Genomic DNA, 24,845 nt, shown 5'->3' on the forward strand with positions numbered 1-24,845 from the left:
ACCCTTAAAAGAGATGTTTAAAACCCACAAGCAGCTTTGATAGAGTGGATAGAATGTCTACAGTGCAGAGGGAGGCCATTCGGCCCATCGGGTCTGCACCGCCAACAATCTCACCCAGGCCCTATCGCCGTAACTCCACACATTTAACCTGCTGATCCCTCTAGCCTACATATCCCGGGACACTAAGGGACAATTTAGCACGGCCAATCCATCTGACCTGCACATCTTTGGACTGTGGGAGGAAACTGGAGCACCCGGAGGAACCCACGCAGACACGGGGAGAACGTGCAGACTCCGCACAGACAGTGACCCGAGGCCGGAATCGAACACGGGTCCCTGGCGCTGTGAGGCAACAGCGCTAACCACTGTGTCACCGTGCCGCCCATAGGCACGGAATAACTATTTTACCAGAACGGCCGATAATGAGAGCTCACAAGTTTAAGGTAACGGGCAATGGAACGAGGTTGGGGAGACGAGCGGCACGGTGGCACAGTGGGTTAGCACTGCTGCCTCACAGCGCCAGGGACCCGGGTTCGATTCCTGGCTCGGGTCACTGTCTGTGTGGAGTCTGCACGTTCTCCCCGTGTCTGCACGGGTTTCCTCCGGGTGCTCCGGTTTCCTCCCACAGTCCAAAGATGTGCGGTTAGGTTGATTGGCCGTGCTAGATTGACCCTTAGTGTCAGGGGGATTAGCAGGGTAAATGCATGGGGTTATGGGGATAGGGCCTGGGGGTGGGATTGTTGTCAGTGCAGACTCGATGGGGCAACTGGCCTCCTTCTGCACTGTAGGGATTCTATGAGAAATTTATCTTCTGCAACAAATTGTACTCTGAAATGCATGGCTGGAAAGGGCGCTGGAAGCAAATTGAACAGTATATTATAAATGGGAATTCAAGTCTCTTTTTAAGTTTACTTTTTAGTGTCACAAGTAGGCTTATATTAACACTCGATGAAGTTTTATTTATTAGTCACAAGTAAGGCTTACATTAACACTGCAATGAAGTTGCTGTGAAAATCCCCTAGTCGCCACACTCCGGCGCCTGTTCAGGTACACTGAGGGAGAATTTAGCACGGCCAATGCACCCTAACCAGCACGTCTTTGGGAGGAAACTGGAGCACCTGGAGGAAAGCCACGCAGACACAGGGAGGACGTGCAAACTCCACATAGACAGTGACCCGAGTCGGGAATCGAACCCGGATTCCTGGCACCGTGAGGCAGCAGTGCTAACCCACTGTGCCGCCCCGTGCTGCCCCTAATTGGATATACAGTTGAAAATGAAACATTTGCGAAGCAGAGGAGTGGAACTAGAACAAAGAACAATACAGCACAGGAACAGGCCCTTCGGCCCTCCAAGCCCGCGCCGCTCCCTGGTCCAAACTAGACCATTCTTTTGTATCCCTCCATTCCCACTCCGTTCATATGGCTGTCTAGATAAGTCTTAAACGTTCCCAGTGTGTCCGCCTCCACCACCTTGCCTGGTAGCGCATTCCAGGCCCCCACCACCCTCTGTGTAAAATATGTCCTTCTGATATCTGTGTTAAACCTCCCCCCCTTCACCTTGAACCTATGACCCCTCATGAACGTCACCACCGACCTGGGGAAAAGCTTCCCACCGTTCACCCTATCTATGCCTTTCATAATTTTATACACCTCTATTAAGTCTCCCCTCATCCTCCGTCTTTCCAGGGAGAACAACCCCAGTTTACCCAATCTCTCCTCATAACTAAGCCCCTCCATACCAGGCAACATCCTGGTAAACCTCCTCTGTACTCTCTCCAAAGCCTCCACGTCCTTCTGGTAGTGTGGCGACCAGAACTGGACGCAGTATTCCAAATGCGGCCGAACCAACGTTCTATACATCTGCAACATCAGACCCCCAACTTTTATACTCTATGCCCCGTCCTATAAAGGCAAGCATGCCATATGCCTTCTTCACCACCTTCTCCACCTGTGACGTCACTTTCAAGGATCTGTGGACTTGCACACCCAGGTCCCTCTGCGTATCTACACCCTTTATGGTTCTGCCATTTATCCTATAGCTCCTCCCTACATTATTTCTACCAAAATGCATCACTTCGCATTTATCAGGATTGAACTCCATCTGCCATTTCTTTGCCCAAATTTCCAGGCTGTCTATATCCTTCTGTAGCTTCTGACAATGCTCCTCACTATCAGCAAGTCCTGCCAATTTTGTGTCGTCCGCAAACTTACTGATCACCCCAGTTACACCTTCTTCCAGATCATTTATATAAATCACAAACAGCAGAGGTCCCAATACAGAGCCCTGCGGAACTCCACTAGTCACAGGCCTCCAGCCGGAAAAAGACCCTTCCACTACCACCCTCTGTCTTCTGTGACCAAGCCAGTTCTCCACCCATCTAGCCACCTCCCCCTTTATCCCATGAGATCCAACCTTTTTCACCAGCCTACCATGAGGGACTTTGTCAAATGCTTTACTAAAGTCCATATAGACGACATCCACGGCCCTTCCCTCAACAACCATTCTGGTCACTTCTTCAAAAAACTCCACCGGGTTAGTGAGGCATGACCTCCCTCTCACAAAACCATGCTGACTATCGTTAATGAGTTTATTCCTTTCTAAATGCGCATACATCCTATCTCTAAGAATCTTCTCCAACAACTTCCCCACCACGGACGTCAAGCTCACCGGCCTATAATTACCCGGGTTATCCTTCCTATCCTTCTTAAATAACGGGACCACATTAGCTATCCTCCAATCCTCTGGGACCTCACCTGCGTCCAGTGACGAGACAAAGATTTGCGTCAGAGGCCCAGCGATTTCACCTCTCGTCTCCCTGAGCAGCCTTGGATAGATTCCATCAGGCCCTGGGGATTTGTCAGTCTTTATATTCCCTAACAAACCTAACACTTCCTCCTTTGTAATGGAGATTTTCTCCAACAGTTCAACACTCCCCTCCGAGACACTCCCAGTCAACACATCCCTCTCCTTTGTGAATACCGACGCAAAGTATTCATTTAGGATCTCCCCTACTTCTTTGGGCTCCAAGCATAATTCCCCACTTTTGTCCCTGAGAGGTCCGATTTTTTCCCTGACAACCCTTTTGTTCCTAACGTATGAATAAAATGTCTTGGGATTCTCCTTGATCCTGTCTGCCAAGAACATTTCGTGACCCCTTTTTGCTCTTCTAATTCCCCGTTTGAGTTCTTTCCTACTTTCTTTGTACTCCTCCAGAGCTCCCTCCGTTTTTAGCTGCCTGGACCTAACATACGCCTCTCTTTTCTTTTTGACCAGTCCCTCAATTTCCCTGGTTATCCACGGTTCTCGAATCCTACCCTTCCTATCCTTTTTTACAGGCACATGCCTGTCCTGTAGCCCTAACAACTGTTCCTTAAAAGACTCCCACATGCCAGATGTGGATTTACCCTCAAACAGCCTCTCCCAATCAAGAGCTGCCAATTTCTGCCTAATCCCACTAAAGTTAGCCTTCCCCCAATCCAACACCTTACCCTTGGGACACCACTCATCCTTTTCCATCACTATCCTAAAGCTAACAGAATTGTGGTCACTATTTGCCACATGTTCCCCTACCGAAACTTTGAAGACCTGACCGGGCTCCTTCCCCAGTACGAGGTCCAGTATAGCCTCCTCTCTAGTCGGGCTATCTACATATTGTTCCAAAGAACCCTCCTGTACGCATTTTACAAATTCCTCCCCATTCAGAGTCCCTGCTCTCAGCGATTTCCAGTCTATACCAGGGAAATTGAAGTCTCCCACTACAACAACCCTATTTTTCCTGCACCTATCCAGTATCTCCTGACATATCTGTTCTTCCACTTCCCTTGGGCTGTTGGGGGCCTGTAGTACACCCCCAACATAGTGACTGCGCCCTTCCTGTTTCTAAGCTCCACCCAGAGTGACTCGATACACGACCCCTCTGAATTGTCCTCCCTCTGCACCGCTGTAATATGTTCTCCAACTAATACTGCTACTCCCCCACCTCTTTTGGCCCCTCCTCTGTCTCGCCTAAAACACTTGTACCCCGGAATATTCAGCTGCCAGTCCTGTCTCTCTTTCAACCAAATTAATTGGAGGGCTGCGATAAAAACAGGCACAGTGGGCCGACTGGCCTCATTCAGTGCTCTTCATGGCTTAGAAAGAGAACAAACTCTTATTTAAGCCAGTCACAAAGAGGAAGTGAGAAAAACAATTTACACACTGTTAATAAGTACACCAAACTCTATGACACAGATATTGTTTCAGAACTTAGAGACCTGGCAGATTAGCACTTTAATTTGATATTTGCAAGTTCTAGCAGCACCTCACTTTGAATCCAATGCAAAGAACAAAGAACAAAGAAAATTACAGCATAGGAACAGGCCCTTCGGCCCTCCAAGCCTGCACCGACCATGCTGCCCGACTGAACTAAAACCCCCTACCCTTCCGGAGACCATATCCCTCTATTCCCATCCTATTCATGTATTTGTCCAGACGCCCCTTAAAAGTCACTATCGCATCTGCTTCCACTACCTCCCCCGGCAGCGAGTTCCAGGCACCCACCACCCTCTGTGTAAAAAAAACTTGCCTCGTACATCTCCTTTAAACCTTGCCCCTCGCACCTTAAACCTATGCCTCCCTAGTTATTGACTCTTCCACCCTGGGAAAAAGTTTCTGACAGTCCAAAACACTCTGGATATTAGGTAATAAAGAGACAGTCTCCTTCGCATTTAATTAGCATCTCTAACACAGTATCAAAAAAATCACAAGGTGCTGAACAGCAATGATTACGAGACAAAATCTGATCCCAGAGATATACAAGGAGTTATGACGAGTGAGCAAAACCTTGGTCAAAGAGATAGGGTTTAAGGAGCAGTGTAAACAGGAGAAAGCGTGGTGTAGAGGGTTAGGGAGAGAATGGCCAACTGGCAATGGTGGAGAAATAAAAAATAGGAGATGCACAAGAGGCCAGGATTGACTGACTACAGAGACCACAGAGGGTTGTAAGGCTGGAGGAGGAAAATTAATTATCTGTCTGGAGCCAGTTCCCAATGATGTCTGTAAACCATATGCTGCTCGAATCAAACATTCATACTAAATCGGCAACCAAGAGCATGGCTTGTGAGAAAAATGGAAAAAACACTCCATCAATGCATTTGGGTGTTGTCCTTCCCAGGCAAGGACTGAGGGACAGCAAGGGGCTGAAGAGAGAACTTTAAACAGCACTTATCTTTGCTAAACCTGCCCCAAGTGTGCTTAGCTTTGACAACGGGTGATGGGGCTTTTTTTTCTCTGTTCCATTTCCCGCTCTGCTGAGTGCAAAATTTGCAAGCAAGTGTTTACTGCACAGTGGCAGAGTGAGTTAGCACTGCTGCCTCACCGCGCCGGGGACCCGGATTCGATTCCCGGCTCGGGTCACTGTCTGTGTGGAATCTGCACGTTCTCCCCGTGTCTGCGTGGGTTTCCTCCGGGTGCTCCGGTTTCCTCCCACAGTCCGAAAGCCGTGCTGGTTAGGGCGCATTGGCCATGCTAAATTCGCCCTCAGTGTTCCCGAACAGGCGTTGGAGTGTGGCGACTAGGGGATTTTCACAGTAACTTTATTGCGGTGTTAATGTAAACCTACTCGTGACACTAATAAATAAACCTTAAACTTCAATCCATGTCAAACGGGACATTCATTTAAACACTGGGTGAATACAACACGTGTAAAACAAAATTAAAACAGGAAAGTTTATGCTATGAGGAGAGGTTGGAGAAACTTGGTTTATTCTCACTGGAATGACGGAGGTTGAGGTGCGACCTGATAGAAGTCTACAAGATTATGAGGGGCATGGACAGAGTGGATAGTCAGAAGCTTTTTCCCCAGGGTGGAAGAGTCAATTACTAGGGGGCATAGGTTTAGGGTGCGAGGGGCAAGGTTTAAAGGAGATGTACGAGGCAGGTTTTATTTTTACACAGAGGGTGGTGGGTGCCTGGAACCTGCAGCCGGGGGAGGTAGTGGAAGCAGGTACGATTGTGACTTTTAAGGGGCGTCTTGACAAATACGTGAATAGGATGGGAATAGAGGGACATGGTCCCCGGAAGGGTAGGGGGTTTTAGTAGGGGGGAGGATGATTCAGGGGGATGATTCAGTAAATTAAGAAATTGTGATTAACTAACACCAGGTCTAGATTTTAAAACCTAACTCTAGACTAAGTGGCTGCTCCAGTTCTATGACTTGAGAATACAATACAATGGAGGCCAACACTTCACTGCAGCACAGAGGAGCTGCTGCATTGTCAGAGGTGGCACCTTTCAGAGGAGTTGTTAAACTGAGGCCCTATCTGCCTGTTCAGGGAGGATGTAACTGGAAGCCATGCCTGCAGAGCACTTTGGACCATTTGTTTGTTTAAAAGCCTGTGGATAACAAGAGGAAGGAAAGAGAGAGGGAGAGAGAGATAAGCATTGCACAGTTTCAAAGTCCTGAGTGTGCAAGCACAGGAATTTGGCACAATGAGTGACAGTTTCAACACAAACAGGCACACAGAGAAAGGGAAAGCTGGGCAGACTGGAGTTTTATACAGCTTAGGAGGAACGAGAAGGAAAAGTGCAGGGTTGTCAACTGTTGTGCAGCTAACAAGCACCGAAAAATTAAAACAACCTGCACTAAATAGATAGCAGTAGCCAATCAGGGCAAGAGGTAGAAAGTAATTCCAGTGATTCAGATAACAGAGACAATGACTTTCGAGAAGCAATGACTTGCATTTATATAGTGTCTTATCACACCTGGCAGAAATGTCTCATAAGCATTCCCTTGCATGTTCGAGCAATCCCTTTACACAAGCTCGGGCTGCCAACATTTCCACCAGCAAGATCTCACACTCAGCAATGAGATCATCTCCATTCAAAATGGAAGCATTCAACACCCTGTTTGTCTGCGTGGATTTCCTCCGGGTGCTCCGGTTTCCCCTCACATTCCGAAAGACATGCTGGTTAGGAGCATTGACCCGAACAGGCACCGGAATGCGGGGACCGGGGGAATTTCACAGTAACTTAATTGCAGTGTTAATCATAGAATCCCTACAGTACAGGAGGAGGCCATTCGGCCCATCGAGTCTGTACCCACCACATCCCACCCAGACCCTATATTTACCCTGCTAATCTCCCTGACACGAGGGGCAATTTAGCATGGCCAATCCACCTAACCGACACATCTTCGGACTATGGGAGGAAACCGGAGCACTCGGAGGAAATCCACGCAATGTAAGCCTTACTTGTGACTAATAAATAAACTTAACTTTACCCGAGAGCTACGGACCTTCAGTCAGGGTCAAGAACGGGGGCAATATAGATATTTTGGAAACTAAACAACCAAGGGATATGGGAATAGGGTGGGCCAGTGGACCGAGATCAGCCATGATCTCATTGAACAAGCTCAAAAGGCATTCTGCCTACTCGTACTCTTATTTTTATATGTTTTTAGCCTTATAAGCCCTGGCTTAATATACAGTGATATTTTAATACCCGTGCACTCAAAGGAGCGATAGATTGCATGTTGAAAGTAGGGCTGGTTTCCCCAGTAACCTGCTGTGTTACCAGTGTGGCACAAATCCCAATGTCCCAGGGTTAATTCCTGATCTAAGCTGGTGTGATGGTACACAAGTGACCCAAGCTACTGGACTGCCTTTAGACATTAAATGGAACCGATCCAGTCAGAATCATACAATCCCACGGTGCAGGAGGCGGCCATTCAGCCCATCGGGTCTGCACCGACCACAATCCCACCCAGGCCCTATCCCTGTAACCCCATGCATTTACCCTAGCTAGTCCCCCTGACACTAAGGGGCAATTCAGCATGGCCGATCCACTTAACCCGCGCATCTTTGGAGTGGGGGAGGAAACCGGAGCACCCGGAGGAAACGCACGCAGACACGGGGAGAACGTGCAAACTCCACACAGTCAGTGACCCGAGCTGGGAATCGAACCCGGGTCTCTGGCGCTGTGGGGCAGCAGTGTTAACCGCTGTGTCACCATGCCGCCCCCAGAAGGCCCAAGGTCAGTCACCTGTGCTTACGTAGTTGATCCGAGCCCCCCCCCCCCCCAAAAAAAGTTAAAGATTATTTATTAACTTTTTTTGGGCCACTTGATCCAGAAGTCACCAAATTGATCACTGAACCCCCACCCTGTTAAATGTGGGATCCTGCAAAAGCCCCTCTTTAAACCCCAGGAGCAAGCTCTTCATTCTGTCAGCAGCAGAGGCCAAACCAAACACCTCACCTCTGCAAAACACATCCATAACATTCAAGACCCTACGCCTAATCACATTTCCACACCTACCAAACATCACAGACATAGGGGAGAACGTGCAAACTCCACACAGACTGTCACCCAAGGTCAGAATTGAACCTGGGTCCCTGGCGCTGTGAGACAGCAGTGCTAACCACAGTGCCATCATCCTGCCCACAAGTATCAACTAGAAAAATGCCCACATTCCAATCAACTCTGCTTTCTACTTTCCAGCCTCCCGGACTGCCTGGATCCACTACAGTTTGCCTACCGCCGCAACAGGTCCACAGCAGACGCCATCTCCCTGGCCCTGCACTCAACCCTGGAACACCTAGATAACAAGGACAGCCATGTCAGACTCCTATTTATTGACTACAGCTCAGCCTTCAACACCATTATTCCCATGAAATTCATCTCCAAACTCCGTGGCCTGGGCCTCAGCACCTCTCTCTCTGTGACTGGATCCTGAACTTCCTAACTCACAGACCACAATCAGTAAGGATAGGCAACAACACCTCCTCCACGATCATCCTCAACACCGGTGCCCCACAAGGCTGTTTTCTCAGTCCCCTACTATACTCCTTATACACCTATGACTGTGTGGCCAAATTCCCCACCAATTTGATTTTCAAGTTTGCTGACGACACCACCGTAGTGGGTCGGATCTCAAACAACAATGAGACAGAGTACAGGAATGAGATAGAGAATCTGGTGAACTGGTGCGGCAACAATAATCTCTCCCTCAATGTCAACAAAATGAAGGAGATAGTCACCGACTTCAGGAAGCGTAAAGGAGAACATGCCTCTGTCTACATCAACGGGGATGAAGTAGAAAGGGTCGAGAGCTTCAAGTTTTTAGGTGTCCAGATCACCAACAACCTGTCCTGGTCCCCCCATGCCGATGCAGTACAGTTAAGAAAGCCCACCAACGCCTCTACTTTCTCAGAAGACTAAGGAAATTTGGCATGTCAGCTACGACTCTCACCAACTTTTACAGATGCACCATAGAAAGCATTCTTTCTGGTTGTATCACAGCTTGGTATGGCTCCTGCTCTGCCCAAGACCGCAAGGAACTACAAAAGGTCGTGAATGTAGCCCAATCCATCACGCAAACCAGCCTCCCATCCATTGACTCTGTCTACACTTCCCGCTGCCTCGGCAAAGCAGCCAGCATAATTGGGGATCCCACACACCCCGGACATTCTCTCTTCTTCCGTCGGGAAAAAAATACAAAAGTCTGAGGTCACGTACCAACCGACTCAAGAACAGCTTCTTCCCTGCTGCTGCTGTCAGACTTTTGAATGGACCTACCTCGCATTAAGTTGATCTTTCTCTACACCCTAGCTATGACTGTAACACCACATTCTGCACTCTCTCCTTTCCTTCTCTATGAATGGTATGCTTTGTCTGTATAGCGCGCAAGAAACAATACTTTTCACTGTATGTTAATACGTGACGATAATAAATTAAATCAAATTCTAAATTTCCTTACTGAACGATAACTAACCCAAAATCAAACACAGAATGTATCATTTTAATATAGGGACTGAAAAACACCTACAGTTCCAATTATTCCTCACCCTCCACCCCCATTAAACTCTACAACACTACAGATCAGAAGGATATATATTAATAGGACATCTGCCTGCATCTCGAGTCCTTGGTGTGAATCAGGATTAATGACACTGCCACTCTCTTAAAGAAATGTCAACCATAGAACTCCTAACATCTCTCAATGGCCTCTAAATATCTGGATTTTCTTTCACATTTCTTGATCCTTGAGCACTCCGACCCTTGGCCGGACACCAAGGTTGTTTAATAAGATCAAAATTAAAACATCTTCCCCCCCCCCCCCCCCCCAGCACCCACCCAAGCCATTCTCCTCCTCCTTCAGTATGTCTCGCTTTTTGTTGAAGTTTTAACTCTCCCTCGCCCTTTTTTGGAACCAACACAGTTTTCAGTCCCACTGAGTCTTTTGAGTGAATGTCCCGAGCTCTTTACTGAAGTCCCTCCTCCCTCACGCGTTTTACTCCAGTCTGGAGGGTCAGTCACGGTCCAGTGCTGCAGTCTCGCCTTCAGTTTAGGTCCTGGGTATAAATCCCAATTCAAGGTGGCACGGTGGTTTAGCGCTGCTGCCTCACAGCGCCAGGGACCCAGGTTCGATTCCCGGCTTGGGTCACTGTCCGTGCTGAGTTTGAGCATTCTCCCCCGTGTCTACGTGGGTTTCCCTCCGGGTGCTCCGGTTTCCTCCCACAGTCCAAAGATGTGCGGGTTAGGTGGATTGGCCATGCCAAATTTCTCCTTAGTGTCAGGGGGATTAGCAGGGTAAATATGTGGGTTTACAGGAATAGGGCCTGGGTGGGATTGCGGTCGGTGCAGACCCGATAGGCCGAATGGCCTCCTTCTGCACTGTAGGGATTCTATTCTATGATCTAGCTGACAATTCGGTGTCAATGTTGAGGGCGAACCTCACTGTCAGAGGTACGCCTCTTTCGATTCCCCTCTGTGGTGGACATCAAAGATTCCCACTATTTTAAAACTTTTTTTTTTAAAGTTTATTTATTAGTGTCACAAGTAGGCTTGCATTGACACTGCAATGAAGTTACTGTGAAAATCCACTAGTCACCACACTCCGGCACCTGTTCGGGTACACAGAGAGGATTCAGCATGGCCAATGTGCTCCGGTTTCCTCCCACGGTCCAAAGATGTGCGGCTTAGGTGGATTGGCCGTGCTAAATTGCCCCTCGTCAGAGGAACTAGCTAGGGTAAATGCATGGTGTTATAGGGATAGGGCCCTGGGTAGGATTGTGGTCGGTGCGGACCCGATGAGCTGGATGGCCACCTTCTGCACTGTAGGATTCTATGGATTCTAACTCTTCCAATATTGATCCACCTCACCTTCAAAACTATTCCGATTTTCCATCAGAAACAGCACAAAGTGATATCACTACTTAGAAACATGGAAACTAGAAGCAGGAGGAGGCCATTCGGCCCTTCAAGCCTGCTCCGCCATTCGCTCTGATCAGGGCTGATCATCAAATTCAATATCCCGATTCCCCCCCGCTCCACCTTTTTAAAATGTATTTATTAGTCATAAGTAAGGCTGACATTAACACTGCAATGAACTGGAGGAAACCGGAGCACAGGGGAAACCCACGCAGACACGGGGAGAACGTGCAAACTCTGCAGGGACGGTGACCCAAGCCAGGAATCGAACCCGGGTCCCTGGCGCTGTGGGGCAGCAGTGCTAACCACTGTGGCACCGTGCTGGTAATCGGAAATGGAATTTTTTTAAAAACGCCGGAAATACTCAGCAAGTCGGGCAGCGTCTGGGAAAGGAACAGAGCTAAAGTTTCCACTGTTCCAATGAAAGGTCTTCAACTCAAAGCCATATCTCTCTCCGAAGATGATGTCTGACTTGCTGAGGTATTATTGCCTGTTCCCCAGTGTCCTGGCCGATATTTATCCGTCATAGAATCATAGAAATCATAGAATCATAGAAACCCTACAGTACAGAGAGAGGCCATTCGGCCCATTGAGTCTGCACCGACCACAATCCCGCCCAGGCCCTACCCCCATATCACTACATATTTACCCACTAATCCCTCTAATCTACGCATCTCAGGACACTAAGGGCAATTTTTAGCATGGCCAATCAACCTAACCCGCACATCTTTGGAGTGTGGGAGGAAACCGGAGCACCCGGAGGAAACCCACGCAGACCCACCCACGAGGAGAATGTGCAAACTCCACACAGACAGTGACCCAAGCCGGGAATCGAACCCAGGTCCCTGGAGCTGTGAAGCAGCAGTGCTAACCACTGTGCCACCGTGCCGCCCATCACCAGGAAACCGACACCAGGAAAAAAAAATGGTCTGGTCATTATCACATTATCTCTACACCGTAGCTATGACGGTAACACTACATCCTGCACTCTCTCCTTTCCTTCTCTATGAACGGTATGTTTTATCTGTATAGCGCACAAGAAACAACACTCTTCACTGCATGCTAATACACGTGACAACAATAAAATCAAATCAAAATTGCTGTGTGTGAGAGGGAGCTTGCAATGAGCAAAATGGCTGCTGCGTTTCCTAAATTACACCAGTGACCGCCCTGCAGAGAGTATTTCATTGGCTGGGACATCCTGAGATTCTACTGAAAGAAAAGGTGCTCGAGAAATGCACCGATGTTGTGGCTGTGTCCGGAACCATGCAAAACCATGGTTAATAACAGGACCCAAAATAACTGCAGCAGACTGAGGTTTCAACAATGGAAACAGCCTGCCACCCTCAGTCTTTCATTATAGTTTTGATCAAAGATTTGGGTTTCTCCCACTGGTCTTAATCAATGAAAGCTTGCAGCTGGGATTGCAGTTCGTAGGAGCTGGCGAACCATCAGGGCTGCACTGCATTTTGTAGAATTATATGGTGTGAATTTCCTGACGGTTTCTGACCGTGGGTGGACCATTCGGAGAGTGGAGGCGAGGCAGCATGGAACCATACATCACAGGAGGAGACCATCTGGCCCAGCTCATCTACACTCATCATTATACCCAATCCTGTGTACAGTTTTGGTCTCCTTACTTGAGGAAAGGATACACTGGCACTGGAGGGGGTGCAGAGGAGATTCACTAGGTTGATTCCGGAGTTGAGAGGGTTGGCTTATGAGGAGTAGACTGGGGCCATACTCATTGGAATTTGGAAGAATGAGTGGAGATCTTGTAGAAACATAAAAGATTATGAAGAAAATGGATAAGATAGAAGCAGGGAAGTTGTTTCCACCGGCGGGTGAAACTAGAACTAGGGGGCATGGCCTCAAAATAAGGGGGAGCAGATTTAGGACTAAGTTGAAGAGGAACTTTTTCACCCAAAGGGTTGTGAATCTGTGGAATTCCCTGCCCAGTGAAGCAGTTGAGGCTTCCTCATTGAATGTTTTTAAGGCAAGGATAGATAAAATTTTTGAACAGTAAAGGAATTAAGGGTTATGGTGAGTGGGCGGGTAAGTGGAGCTGAGTCCACGAAAAGATCAGCCATGATCTTATTGAATGGCGGAGCAGGCTCGAGGGGCCAGATGGCCTACTCCTGCTCCTAGTTCTTATGTCCTTATCCCCGCCTTCCTACAGACTAGCTCTTCCAATAGTGATCCACCTCACCTTCAAAACTATTCTGATTTTCCACCAGAAACAGCACGAAATGATATCACTACTTAGAAACATGGAAACTAGAAGCAGGAGGAGGCCATTCGGCCCTTCAAGCCTGCTCCGCCATTCAATAAGATCATGGCTGATCATCAAATTCAATATCCTGATCTCCTCCCCCCTTTTAAAGTTTATTTGTCACAAGTAAGGCTTACATTAACACTGCAATGAAATTACTGTGAAATTCCCCTAGTCGCCGCACTCCTGCGCCTGTTCGGATCAATCACTTAACCCTTCCCCCACCTCCCCCCACCAATACCTCTTGATCCCTTTAGCCCCAAGAGCTTTATCTAATTTCTTCTTGAAATCACACATTTTCATAGAATCCCTACAGTGCAAAAGGAGGCCATTTGGCCCATCGAGTCTGCACTGACAACAATCCCACCCAGGCCCTATTCCCATAACCCCTCGTATTTACCCTGCTAATCCCCCTGATATTAGGATTAATTTAGCATAGCCAATCAACCTAACCTGCACATCTTTGGACTGTGGGAGGAAACCGGTGCACCTGGAGGAAACCCACGCAGACACGGGGAGAATGTGCAAACTCCACACAGACAGTGACCCGAAGCTGGAACTGAACCCGGGTCCCTGGCACTGTGAGGCAGCAGTGCTAACCACTGTATCTCCATGTCGCTCCAAACTACTCAACTACTGGCCTCAACTACTTTCTGTGGGAGTGAATTCCACACATTCACCACCCTCTGGGTGATGAAATTTCTCCTCACCTCAGTCCTAAAAGGTTTACCCCTTATCCTCAAACTATGACCTCTAGTTCTGGACTCCCCCACCATCGGGAACATTCTTTCTGAATCTACCCTGTCTAATCCTGTTTGAATTTTATACGTTTCTATGAGATCCCCTCTCACTCTTCTAAATTCCAATGAATATAATCCTATTTCTTGCCGTGGGATAGGGGAAGGGCTAAACATCTCAACATTTTTAATAGCCTTGCAGGTAAAGAAACGATTTAGTCCAAAATTCGACTCCCATTCTGTGACAAGGAAGTGGAGCGCAGACAGAATCTAGCAGGGAAGCAGTAACAGGTGTCACTGCCCCTGATCTAGTAAAGGGCAGTTATAATGTACTTGAAGTTTGCCAGAATTGATCCTCGGGCTTGTGGTCAGATGGGTGTTAAGGGTAAACAAGGAGAGAAACTCTCTGCTGGGCTCCGAGTTCTGATTATTTTTCAATGACCACCCCCAAAACGGGATGATAATGTGGTCAATTGGATCAGCAGGTTTGCTGATGATACAAAGGTTGGAGGTGTAGTGGACAGTGAGGAAGGTTTTCAAAGCTTGCAGAGGGATTTGGACCAACTAGAAAAATGGGCTGAAAAATGGCAAATGGAATTTAACGCAGACAAGTGTGAGATATTGCACTTTGGAAGGACAAATCAAAGTAGAACGTACAGGGTAAATGGTAGGACTCTGAAGAGTGCAGTTGAACAGAGGGATCTGGAAATACAGGTACAGAATTCCCGAAAAGTGACGTCACAGGTGGATAGGGTCGTAAAGAGTGCCTTTGGTACATTGGCCTTTATAAATCGGAGTATCGAGTATAAAAGTTGGAGTGTTATGGTAAGGTTATATAAGGCATTGGTGAGGCCGAATTTGGAGTATTGTGTACAGTTTTGGTCACCTAGTTACAGGAAGGATGTAAATAAGATTGAAAGAGTGCAGAGAAGGTTCACAAGGATGTTGCCGGGACTTGAGAAGCTGAGTTACAGAGAGAGATTGAATAGGTTGGGACTTTATTCCCTGGAGCGTAGAAGATTGAGGGGAGATTTGATAGAGGTGTATAAGATTTTGATGGGTATAGATAGAGTGAATGCGAGCAGGCTTTTTCCGCTGAGGCTAGGGGAGAAAAAAACCAGAGGGCATGGGTTAAGGGTGAAAGGAGAAAAGTTTAAAGGGAATATTAGGGGGGGCTTCTTCACGCAGAGAGTGGTGGGAGTGTGGAATGAGCTGCCGGATAAAGTGGTAAATGCGGGGTCACTTTTAACATTTAAGAAAAACTTGGACGGGTTCATGGAGGAGAGGGGTGTGGAGGGATATGGTCCAAGTGCAGGTCAGTGGGACTAGGCATAAAATGGTTCGGCACAGACAAGAAGGGCCAAAAGGCCTGTTTCTGAGCTGTAATTTTCTATGGTTCTATGGTTCTATGGAAGGTGTACACTTGGTCTCCACGTAGGGCTTCCTGGCTGAAACACTATTCTGCCTATAGTTGAATTGTCCCTACACACGCCATCTAGAATCTCACATGCAGAAGATTCGCAACTAAATTGTTGGGACTGGGAAATGTTAAAATTCACAGGGACCTTGTTGTCACTGGATACAAATCACGGAAAGTTAACATGGAGGTACAACAAGCAAGTCATAGAAACCCTACAGTGCAGAAGGCGGCCATTCAGCCCATCGAGTCTGCAATCCCACCCCAGGCTCTATCCCCACAACCCCACACATTTACCCCGCTCATCCCGGGACACTATGGACACTTTAGCACGGCCAACGCACCTAACTCGCACACCTTTGCACTGAGGGGGGAAACCGGAGCATCCGGAGGAAACCCATGCAGACACAGGGAGAACATGCAAACTCCACACAGACAGTGACCCGAGGCCGGGAATCGAACCCGGCTCCCTGGAGCTGTGAGGCAGCAGTGCTAACCACTGTGCCACACATCATTAGCAACGCAAATGACATGCTAGTCTTCATTACAAAGAAACTGTGAGTACAAGACTGAAGACGCCTTGCTGCAAATGTGTGGGGCATTAATAAGGTCGCATCCCTGGAATACTGTGAATAACTTTTGTCTCCTTATCCAAGGAATGATATACTTGCCTTGAAGATCACAACATTAAGGTTCACTCAACTGGCAGAAATGAGGGATTGCCCCATGGGGAGAGACTGAGAAGCTCATATCTCCTGAAGTTTCAGGATAATAAGAGATGATCTCATTGAAACATCTATAATCCTTATGGAAGTAAATAGTGCAGATACTGGGTGGATGCTTCCCAGAATTGTTAGGACCATATTCTTATTCCAGAGTGTCAGGATAAAGGTCAGCCATTTTGGATTGGGATGAGGAGATATTGCTTCACTCAAAAGATGGGCATCGACTGCTTCAGTATCCGAGTCGTGAATGGTACTGAACATTGGTAATCATCTGCAAGCATCACATTTCTGACCTTATGATAGCAGGAAGATCATCGATGAAGCAGCTAAGATGGTTGGGCCCAGTACACTACTCTGAAGAACGCCTGGGACTGAGATGATTGGCCAACTCCATAACCAACTTGGATAAATGGAAGCAAAAACAAGGCAACAGATTACTATCTGAATGGCTGTAAATTGGGAGAGGGGAGTGTGCAGCGGGACCTGGGTGTCCTTGTGCACCAGTCACTGAAGGTAAGCATGCAGGTGCAGCAGACAGTAAAGGCAGCAAATGGTATGTGGGCCTTCATTGCGAGAGGTTTCGAGTACAGGAGCAGTTTTGTGTTGGGGAATCAGGAGTGAGTTATTTGCTGCAGGTGAGGCCACACCTGGAATAGTGTGTGCAGTTTTGGTCTCCTTTTCTGAGGAAGGATGTTCTTGCTCTCGAGGGAGTGCAGCAAAGGTTTACCAGGCTGATTCCAGGGATGGCGGGACTGATGTATGAGGAGAGATTGACTAGGTTAGGATTGTTTTCACTGGAGTTCAGACAAATGAGGGGGATCTCATAAAGACTTATAAAATTCTAACAGGACTAGACAGGGTAGATGCAGGGAGGATGTTCCCGATGGTGGGGGGAGTCCAGAACCAGGGGTCACAGTCTGAGGATTCGGGGTAGACCATTTAGGACGGAGGTGAGGAGACATTTCTTCACCCAAAGAATGGTGAGCCTGTGGAATTCATTACCACAGGAAGTAGTTGATGCCAAAACATTGAATGTATTCAAGAGGCGGCTGGATATAGCACTTGGGGGCGAATGGGATCAAATGTTATGGGGAGAAAGCAGGATTAGGCTACTGAGTTGGATGATCAGCCATGATCGTGGTGAATGGTGGAGGAGGCTCAAAGGGCCAAATGGCCTCCTCCTATCTTCTATGTAACTTCTTTTGCTGTCAGTATGATTCCAACCAGTGGAGAGTTTTCCCTGATTTCCATTAACTCCAGTTTTGTTAGGGCTCCTTGAGACCACACTCAGTCAAATACTGCCTTGATGTCAAGGAAAGTCAGTCACTCTGACCTCGAGTTAAGCTCTTCGTCCATGTTTGAACAGTGTCTGGAATGAGGTCAGGAGCTGAATGGCCCTGGCGGAACGCAAACTGAGCGTTAGTGAGCAGGTTATTTCTTTTTAATTCCTTCTTTCACGGGCAATGGAAGTTATTGTCTCGGTCAAAGATTTCACTGCCCAACTCTAATTGCCCTTGAGAGGGTGGTGATGAGTCATCTTCTTAAACTGCTGCATGTCATAGGTACTTCCACAGTGCTGTTCAGGAGGGATTCCAAGATTCTGACTCAGCGACAGTGAAGGAACGGTGATATAATTCCACGGCATGATGGTGTATGGCTTGAAGGGGAGCTTCCAGGTGGTGGTGTTTCCATGCCTCTGCTGCCTCTGTCCTTTTAGGGGTTAGAAGTCATGGGTTTGGAAGGTGTTGCGGATAGGATATAGATCTGGACAACTTTCCACATTGCTGGGTAGATGCCAGTGTTGTGGCTGTGATGGAACAGCTTGGCTCGCGATGTGGCTAGTTCTGGAACACAAGTCTTCAGTCACATTGCTGTCAGGGTCCATCGCCTTTGCAATGTCTTCATCCGATTCTTAATATGATGCAGAGTGAGTCGAATTGGCTGAAGACTGACATCTGTGATGCTGAGGAGTTCAGGTGGAGACAGAAATGGATCATCCACTGGACACCTCCGACTGATGCAAATGCTTCACGGTCTTGTCTTATGCATTGAAGTGCTGGGCTCTCCCCCTCACCAAGAATGGGGATAGAATCATAGAATTCTACAGTGCAGAAGGAGGCCATTCGGCCCATCGAGTCTGCACCGACCACAATCCCACCCAAGCCCTATCCCCATAACCCCGTGCATTTACCCTAACTAGTCCCCATGACACCAAGGGTCAAATTAGCATGGCCAATCTACCCAACCCGCACGCACATCTTTGGACTGTGGGAGGAAACTGGAGCACCCGGAGGAAAACCACGCAGACACGGGGAGAACGTGCAGACTCCACACAGACAGTGACTCAAGCGGGGAATCGAACCCGGGGTCCCTGGCGCTGTGAGGCAGCAGTGCTGACCACTGTGCTGCCCGGAGCTTGTGGAGCCTCCTTCTCCAGTGGGTTAATTGTCCACCACCATTCACGACTGGATGTGGCAGGACTGCAGAGTTTAGAAATGATTGCTTAGCTGCTTCCATTGTTTGGCATGCAAATAGCCCTCACTGCTGCAGAGAGCTGTGCATGCTCAGTTGTTCGATGTATACAAGACAGGGAGTATCCATACTCCAGTCATTATGACAGTGTGGTCGTGCAGGAAGGTGGAGTTGAGGAAGGTCAACATGACCATACTGGTGGTGAAGTTGATCGAATGACCTAATTCTACTGCTATTTCTTATGCTCCAAGTGAGACACCGATGGCTGGTACAATGCAGACATACAGTAGAGCTTACAGCAAATGGAACAGCAAAGCAAGGGGACAATCTTTCAAACCTAAACTGCTGATCACGGTAGACAAATCAGAAACCGATTTAATTCAGCAATTTTGAAAAGGTTCAAGCGGACATGGGGATGTCCAAATATCACTTGCCTATTTTGGGATTGAGCCAAAGTTTCTGACCTGGGTATGGGGTTTAATGTGCAAACTGCTTGATGCATGCGGATTGCCAGCACGAAGACCAACAGGAGAAGTGTTGCTGGTCCTTTTGCAAACCACTCCTTTGCAAAATTAGTCCGCCACCAGTTTGAAAACCGGATCAGAAAAGATTACCACAGAAGGGGGGGGTGAAGCGTGGAGTCATTAACATTTACCAGTGGTCACATATCAAAGCTGTACATGTGACCCTGATGTTGGCGGTCAAGGTTCAGTACCAATCAAGCCTATTGAGAAATTAAGAGCCAGTACAACTGGGAACCTTTACACTAAGACTGCAGTAGCTCGTGCTGCATTAACCAGAGATTTTGTGATGAATGCACTCTGGAACTAGAAAACACTCTTTACCAAATTTGACTTACTGTGGTGCCGTTACTGCGTTAACCCCAGTAATCAATCTCACCTATTTTGTCCTGTCCCACTCAATCTCGTGGATTTACCCTTCAGACAGGCAGTTTCCACACATTTAACCCATCTTCAAAGCACTCTCTTTACTTCATTTTTAGCACAGGTAAGCTTTTCTGCATTTAGCACATTTGCCTTCCTTGTCCTACTTAGTGTCCTGGATTGGCCAGGGCAAGGAACAGATACAGGATTAGACTCCTGGCTTCTGGGTTGTCAAATAATGACGAAAATAGAGGGCAACACAAGATTTGATCTGCTGCGTTACCGGCGATGTTCCCCATCCTCTTCAAAATGGGAGTGCGCTGCCCATTGACATGGAACTTCCACTTGGCGACCACCGATACCCTCCCTGCCCAATCCAACTGGTGCCCAAACCATCAAGCACAATCCCTCCCCCCTAAATGTTTCCTTACTGCCCCCCTTTCAGTTGGGGGGGGGGGGGGGGGGTGGGCGGGGTAGGGGGAGAGATGAAGAAAGGTGCCCCTCCCCATCATCCTGCCACCAAGGGGGGGGGGGATGAAGAAAGGTGCCCCTCCCCATCATCCTGCCACCTGGCAAGGGGCACCATCACTCTCCCCCCCGTCATCCTGCCACCCAGCGAGGGGCACCATCACCCCCACCCTCCCGTCATCCTGCCACCCAGCAAGGGGCACCATCACTCTCCCCCCCCCCCCCCCGTCATCCTGCCACCCAGCAAGGGGCACCATCACTCTTCCCCCCCATCACCCCCCCCCCCCCCCAGTCATCTTGCCACCCAGCGAAGGGCACCATCACCCCCACCATCTTCCTGCCACCCGGCAAGGGGCACCATCACCCCTCCCCATCATCCTGCCACCTGGTGAGGGGCCACCCCAGCGTCCTGCCACCCAGGGAGGGGCACCGCCATCGCTGCGCTGCCACAGCCAACCCGCCCACGATGGAAGAGTCACCGGCCCACGACGGGGACCGAGGGAAGCTCGGTGACAGGTGACAACACTCCGCACCGTCGGGGTGGAAACCGCCACCCCCTTCCCTGCCGAAAATTTTGCATTTGACAGGAATTGTGAATGATTTGCCCAAGTCGTTTGACTAAATTAGGGGTTTTATGTACGTTATTTTCAAAGGAAGGTGGTTCCCGCCGCGTCGACGTGAATCACCGCCATAGGCCGAAAATTTTGCCGTTTGACAGGAATTATTAATAATTTGCAATGGATTAAATAAATTTAATTTAATTAAATAAAGGGGTTTATGTCTTTTCAATGGGGGGTGGGGCAGGTAAATTGTTAATGATTGGCACAGATTAAAGGAGCTATTTAATTAAATGAGGGGTTTTATGTTTTCTCAATGAAGGTGGTGGTACTGGGGGGGGGGGGGGGTTAGGTCAATTATTAATGGGCTGAAGGGCCTCCTCCTCCCCCAGTCCATCTGCAACCACTTACAGTTCCTAATGTCCGAGATAAACACCGCCAGCCCCCTCATCCCGTCGCCTTTGGACACGGCCGGCATCTTCTCGGCTCGACTCGCTCTCTCTCTCTCTCACGCCGCCTCGAACGGCAGGATCTACAATGGAGAGATTCACACACCAAAGGCCTCGGTCCGCCTGTCACTGAAGGAGGAGGGGTGGGGGGGCGCCTGGATCAGCAGGCCGGAACTGGGCGGGAACCTCGCCGGAACTGGGTGGGAACCTCGCCCGGCCGCCCCACACACACAATCCCCGCCTCCCTCCTCCTCCTCCTCCCTCCATTGGACACCCCGCCCGTCCATCTTAACGCCCTCCCCTCCCATTGGCGAGCAGGCTGTCAATCATCCCGACACCCCCTATTCCCATTGGTTCGTCGCCCGTCGCTCAAGGAGAGAGGGGGGAGGGGTGGAACATCCTGTCCTCGCCACATCCTCAACCCGCCCCCTCCATACTGATTGGCCGGCCTCTATGTCAATCAGGTTGCCCCCTTTCAGCCTATTGGTCTAGCTCCCTGTCAATCGGTGGCGGTGATTGATTCTATTGGTTGGCGCTAGCCCCGGTCCTGCCCATTAGGGCGGGCGCTCTCTATTCTGTGCCGTGATTGGAGGAGGCCGTTGTCAATCAGTTCATTCGCTCCTCTGATTGGTTGGGACAATGATCATGGGGGGTAGGCGGGTTGTACGGGGTTGTCAATGATCTCAGGGATAAGGCGGCGGCGGCGGGGAGTAAACCGCCATCGCCTCCCACCCGAATCCCGAGCGGAGCAGAAAGTCACACATCTGGTCAGCTTTCCAGGGCGGCGGCGGATAAATCCTCCCATCCGGTTGTTATTACCAAATGGAAGTCTTTGATTGGCTGAGAAACCGGATGTCCCGCCCTTCCCCGTCGCCGACTGGTCCATCCCGCTGTCAATAACCCGGAGACCGCGGGATGATTGACCATCAGAGCTGTCAATCAGAGTGGGCCTGGCTAGTCCCCGCCCCCAGGTTGCTCAATGCCAACTCCCTCCAAAATGAAGAGGATGCCAATACAATAAAAGTGCTTGATATGATATCCAATTAAGCAATGAACAAATCTCAGCTCCAGATTGCAAAGTTAAGGAATATGAGTTACATTTTACGGCTCAGTACAAGAAATACATAGAATTTACTGAATCAGGCCATTCAGCCCAACTGATCATAGAATCCCTACAGCGCAGAAGTTGGCCATTCAGCCCATCAAGTCTGTACTGACCACAATCTCACCCAGGCCCTATTCCCATAACCGCACACACTTACCCTGCTAATCCCCTTAACACTAAGGGGCAATTTAGCATAGCCAATCAACCCAACCCGCACACCTTTTGGACTGTGGGAGGAAACCGGAGCACCCGGAAGAAACCCACGCAGGCATGGGGAGAACGTGCAAACTCCACACGGAACGTGCAAACTCCACACAGAAATTGAACCCAGGTCCCCGGCGCTGTGAGGCAGCTAACCACTGTGCCACCGTGTCAGGATGTCAAGATGTGCGGGTTAGGTGGATTGGTCATGGTAAATTGCCCCTTCGTGTTAGGGGGGATTAGCAGGGTAAATGCCTGGGGTTACGGGGGGGGGGGGGGTACATGGGGAGGAACTCCACACAGACATTGACCCAAGGCCGGAATTGAACCCAGGTTCCTGGCGCTGTGAGGCAGTAGTGCTAACCACTGTGCCACCGTGCTGCCCTCTGATCCTAGGTGGGTTGTTGTTGGTGCAAGCTCAATGGGCTGAATGGCCTCCTTCTGCACTGTAAGGTTTCTATGATTCCTGACAGTGTTTAAGAGTCATAGAACAGAATCATAGAATCCCTACAGTGCAAAAGAAGGCAGTTCGGCCCATCGAGTCCAAACTGACAACAATCCCTCCCAGGCCCTATCCCTGTAAACCCCACATATTTACCCTGCTAGCCCCCTTGACACTAAGGCTCAATTTAGCATCGCCAATCCACCTCATCTGTACATCGGGGTGGCACGGTGGTTCACACTGCTGCCTCACAGCACCAGGGACTCGGGTTCAACTCCAGCCTCAGGTCAATGCATGGAGTTTGCATCCTCTCCCCTTGTTTTCATGGGTTTCCTCTGGATGCTCCAGTTTCCTCCCACAGTCCAAAGATGTGCAGGTTAGGTTGATTGGCCATGCTAAACTGCCCCTTAATGTCAAGGGGATCAGCAGTCTAAATGTGAGGGATTACAGGGATAGGGATTGTTGTTGCTGCAGGCTCGATGGGCCAAATGGTCTCCTTCTGCACTGTAGGGATTCTATGATTCAATGATCTTTGGACTGTGGGAGGAACCCGGAGCATCTGGAGGAAACCCACGCAGACAACGGGCAGACTCCACACAGACAGTGAACCGAGGCCGGAATTGAACCCGGGTCCTTGGCGCTATGGGGCAGCAGTGCTAACCGTACCACCCGTAACTCATATTAAGGAATATGAGTTACCAACTGGGGCACAATTACACAGCAATACATAGAATTTACAGCACTGAACCATACCATTCAGCTCAACTAATGTTGAGCGGGCTGAATTTAGGAGTGTTTAGGAGTCCCGAATTGAATTGATTTGATTTATTATTATCACATGTATTGGGATACAGTGAAAAGTATTGTTTCTTGCGCTATACAGACAAAGCATACTGTTCATGGAGTACATAGGCGAGAAGGAAAGGAGAGGGTGCAGAATGTCATGTTAGGGTGTAGAGAGACATCAGCTGAATATATGACGGGACCGTTCCAAATTTGGGAAGAAGCTGTTTTTGAGTCGGTTGATACGTGTTTTCAGACTTTTGTATCTTTTTCCCGACAGAAGAAGGTGGAAGAGAGAATGTCCGGGGTGCGTGGGATCTTTGATTATGCTGGCTGCTTTCCTGAGGCAGTGGGAAGTGTCGATGGAGTCGCCTCCATTCACCTCACCCCATCATCATATTATTCTGTTCTTTTCTTCCTTCTTGTGTTCCCATACCTTTCACTGAAAGGCACCCATGTTAATTTTTTTTAATGATCTCAAGCGGATGTGAACATCGCCAGCTTTTATTGTCCATCCCTAATTGCCCTCGAAAAGGTAGCTGTTGTAGTGAGAACTGCATTCTAACCACTCTCTGGATTAAAAGAAAGACAGCCCCAGTCAGAAACAAGAAGTCACCAAGGCTTCTTCGACAGCATCTTCCAAACCCGCAACCCCTCTAGTTCACTAATGTACTTTAGGGAAGGAAATCTGCCATCTTTACCCGGTCTGGCCTACATGTGACTCCAGAGCCACAGCAATGTGGTTGACTCTCAACTGCCCTCGGCCAACTAGGGATGGGCAATAAATGCTGGCCCAGCCAGCGACGCCCATGTCCCATGAATGAAAAAAAACCCTCGACCATCTGGAAGAACCAGGGCGGCAGGTGCATGGGAACACCACCACCTGTAGGTAGCTGTTGTAGTGAGAACCACATCTAACTACTCTCTGGGTTAAAAGAAAGACAGACTCACTCAGAAACAACAAGTCACCAAGGACATCATCTATCTTCCAAACCCGCACATCATCCTGACTTGGAAATATATTGGCTGTTCCTTCACTGTTGCTGGGTCAAAATCCTGGAATTCCCTCCCTAACAGCGCTGTTAGTGTTCTTGTAGGGATTCTATGATGCTATGGTTCTTACACCATGTGGACTACAGCTCAAG

The 24,845-nt window shown here is 48.8% G+C and overlaps 1 protein-coding gene across 1 annotated transcript in view; it reads right to left on the bottom strand.

Annotated features, from left to right (window-relative positions):
- Positions 1–21,329, bottom strand: part of LOC144487937 (AP-2 complex subunit alpha-1) — a gene marked incomplete at its 3' end in the record, with an annotated part of 45,286 nt that extends 23,957 nt beyond the window's left edge. Inside the window, exon 1 of the mRNA XM_078205991.1 lies at positions 21,132–21,329. Coding sequence (XP_078062117.1) covers positions 21,132–21,198 — 67 coding nt within the window. The remainder of the gene's footprint in view (positions 1–21,131) is intronic.
- Positions 21,330–24,845: the final 3,516 nt, after the last annotated feature.

Source organism: Mustelus asterias, unplaced genomic scaffold (assembly GCF_964213995.1).
Source record: "Mustelus asterias unplaced genomic scaffold, sMusAst1.hap1.1 HAP1_SCAFFOLD_1146, whole genome shotgun sequence".
In the NCBI taxonomy this organism is placed as follows: domain Eukaryota; kingdom Metazoa; phylum Chordata; class Chondrichthyes; order Carcharhiniformes; family Triakidae; genus Mustelus; species Mustelus asterias.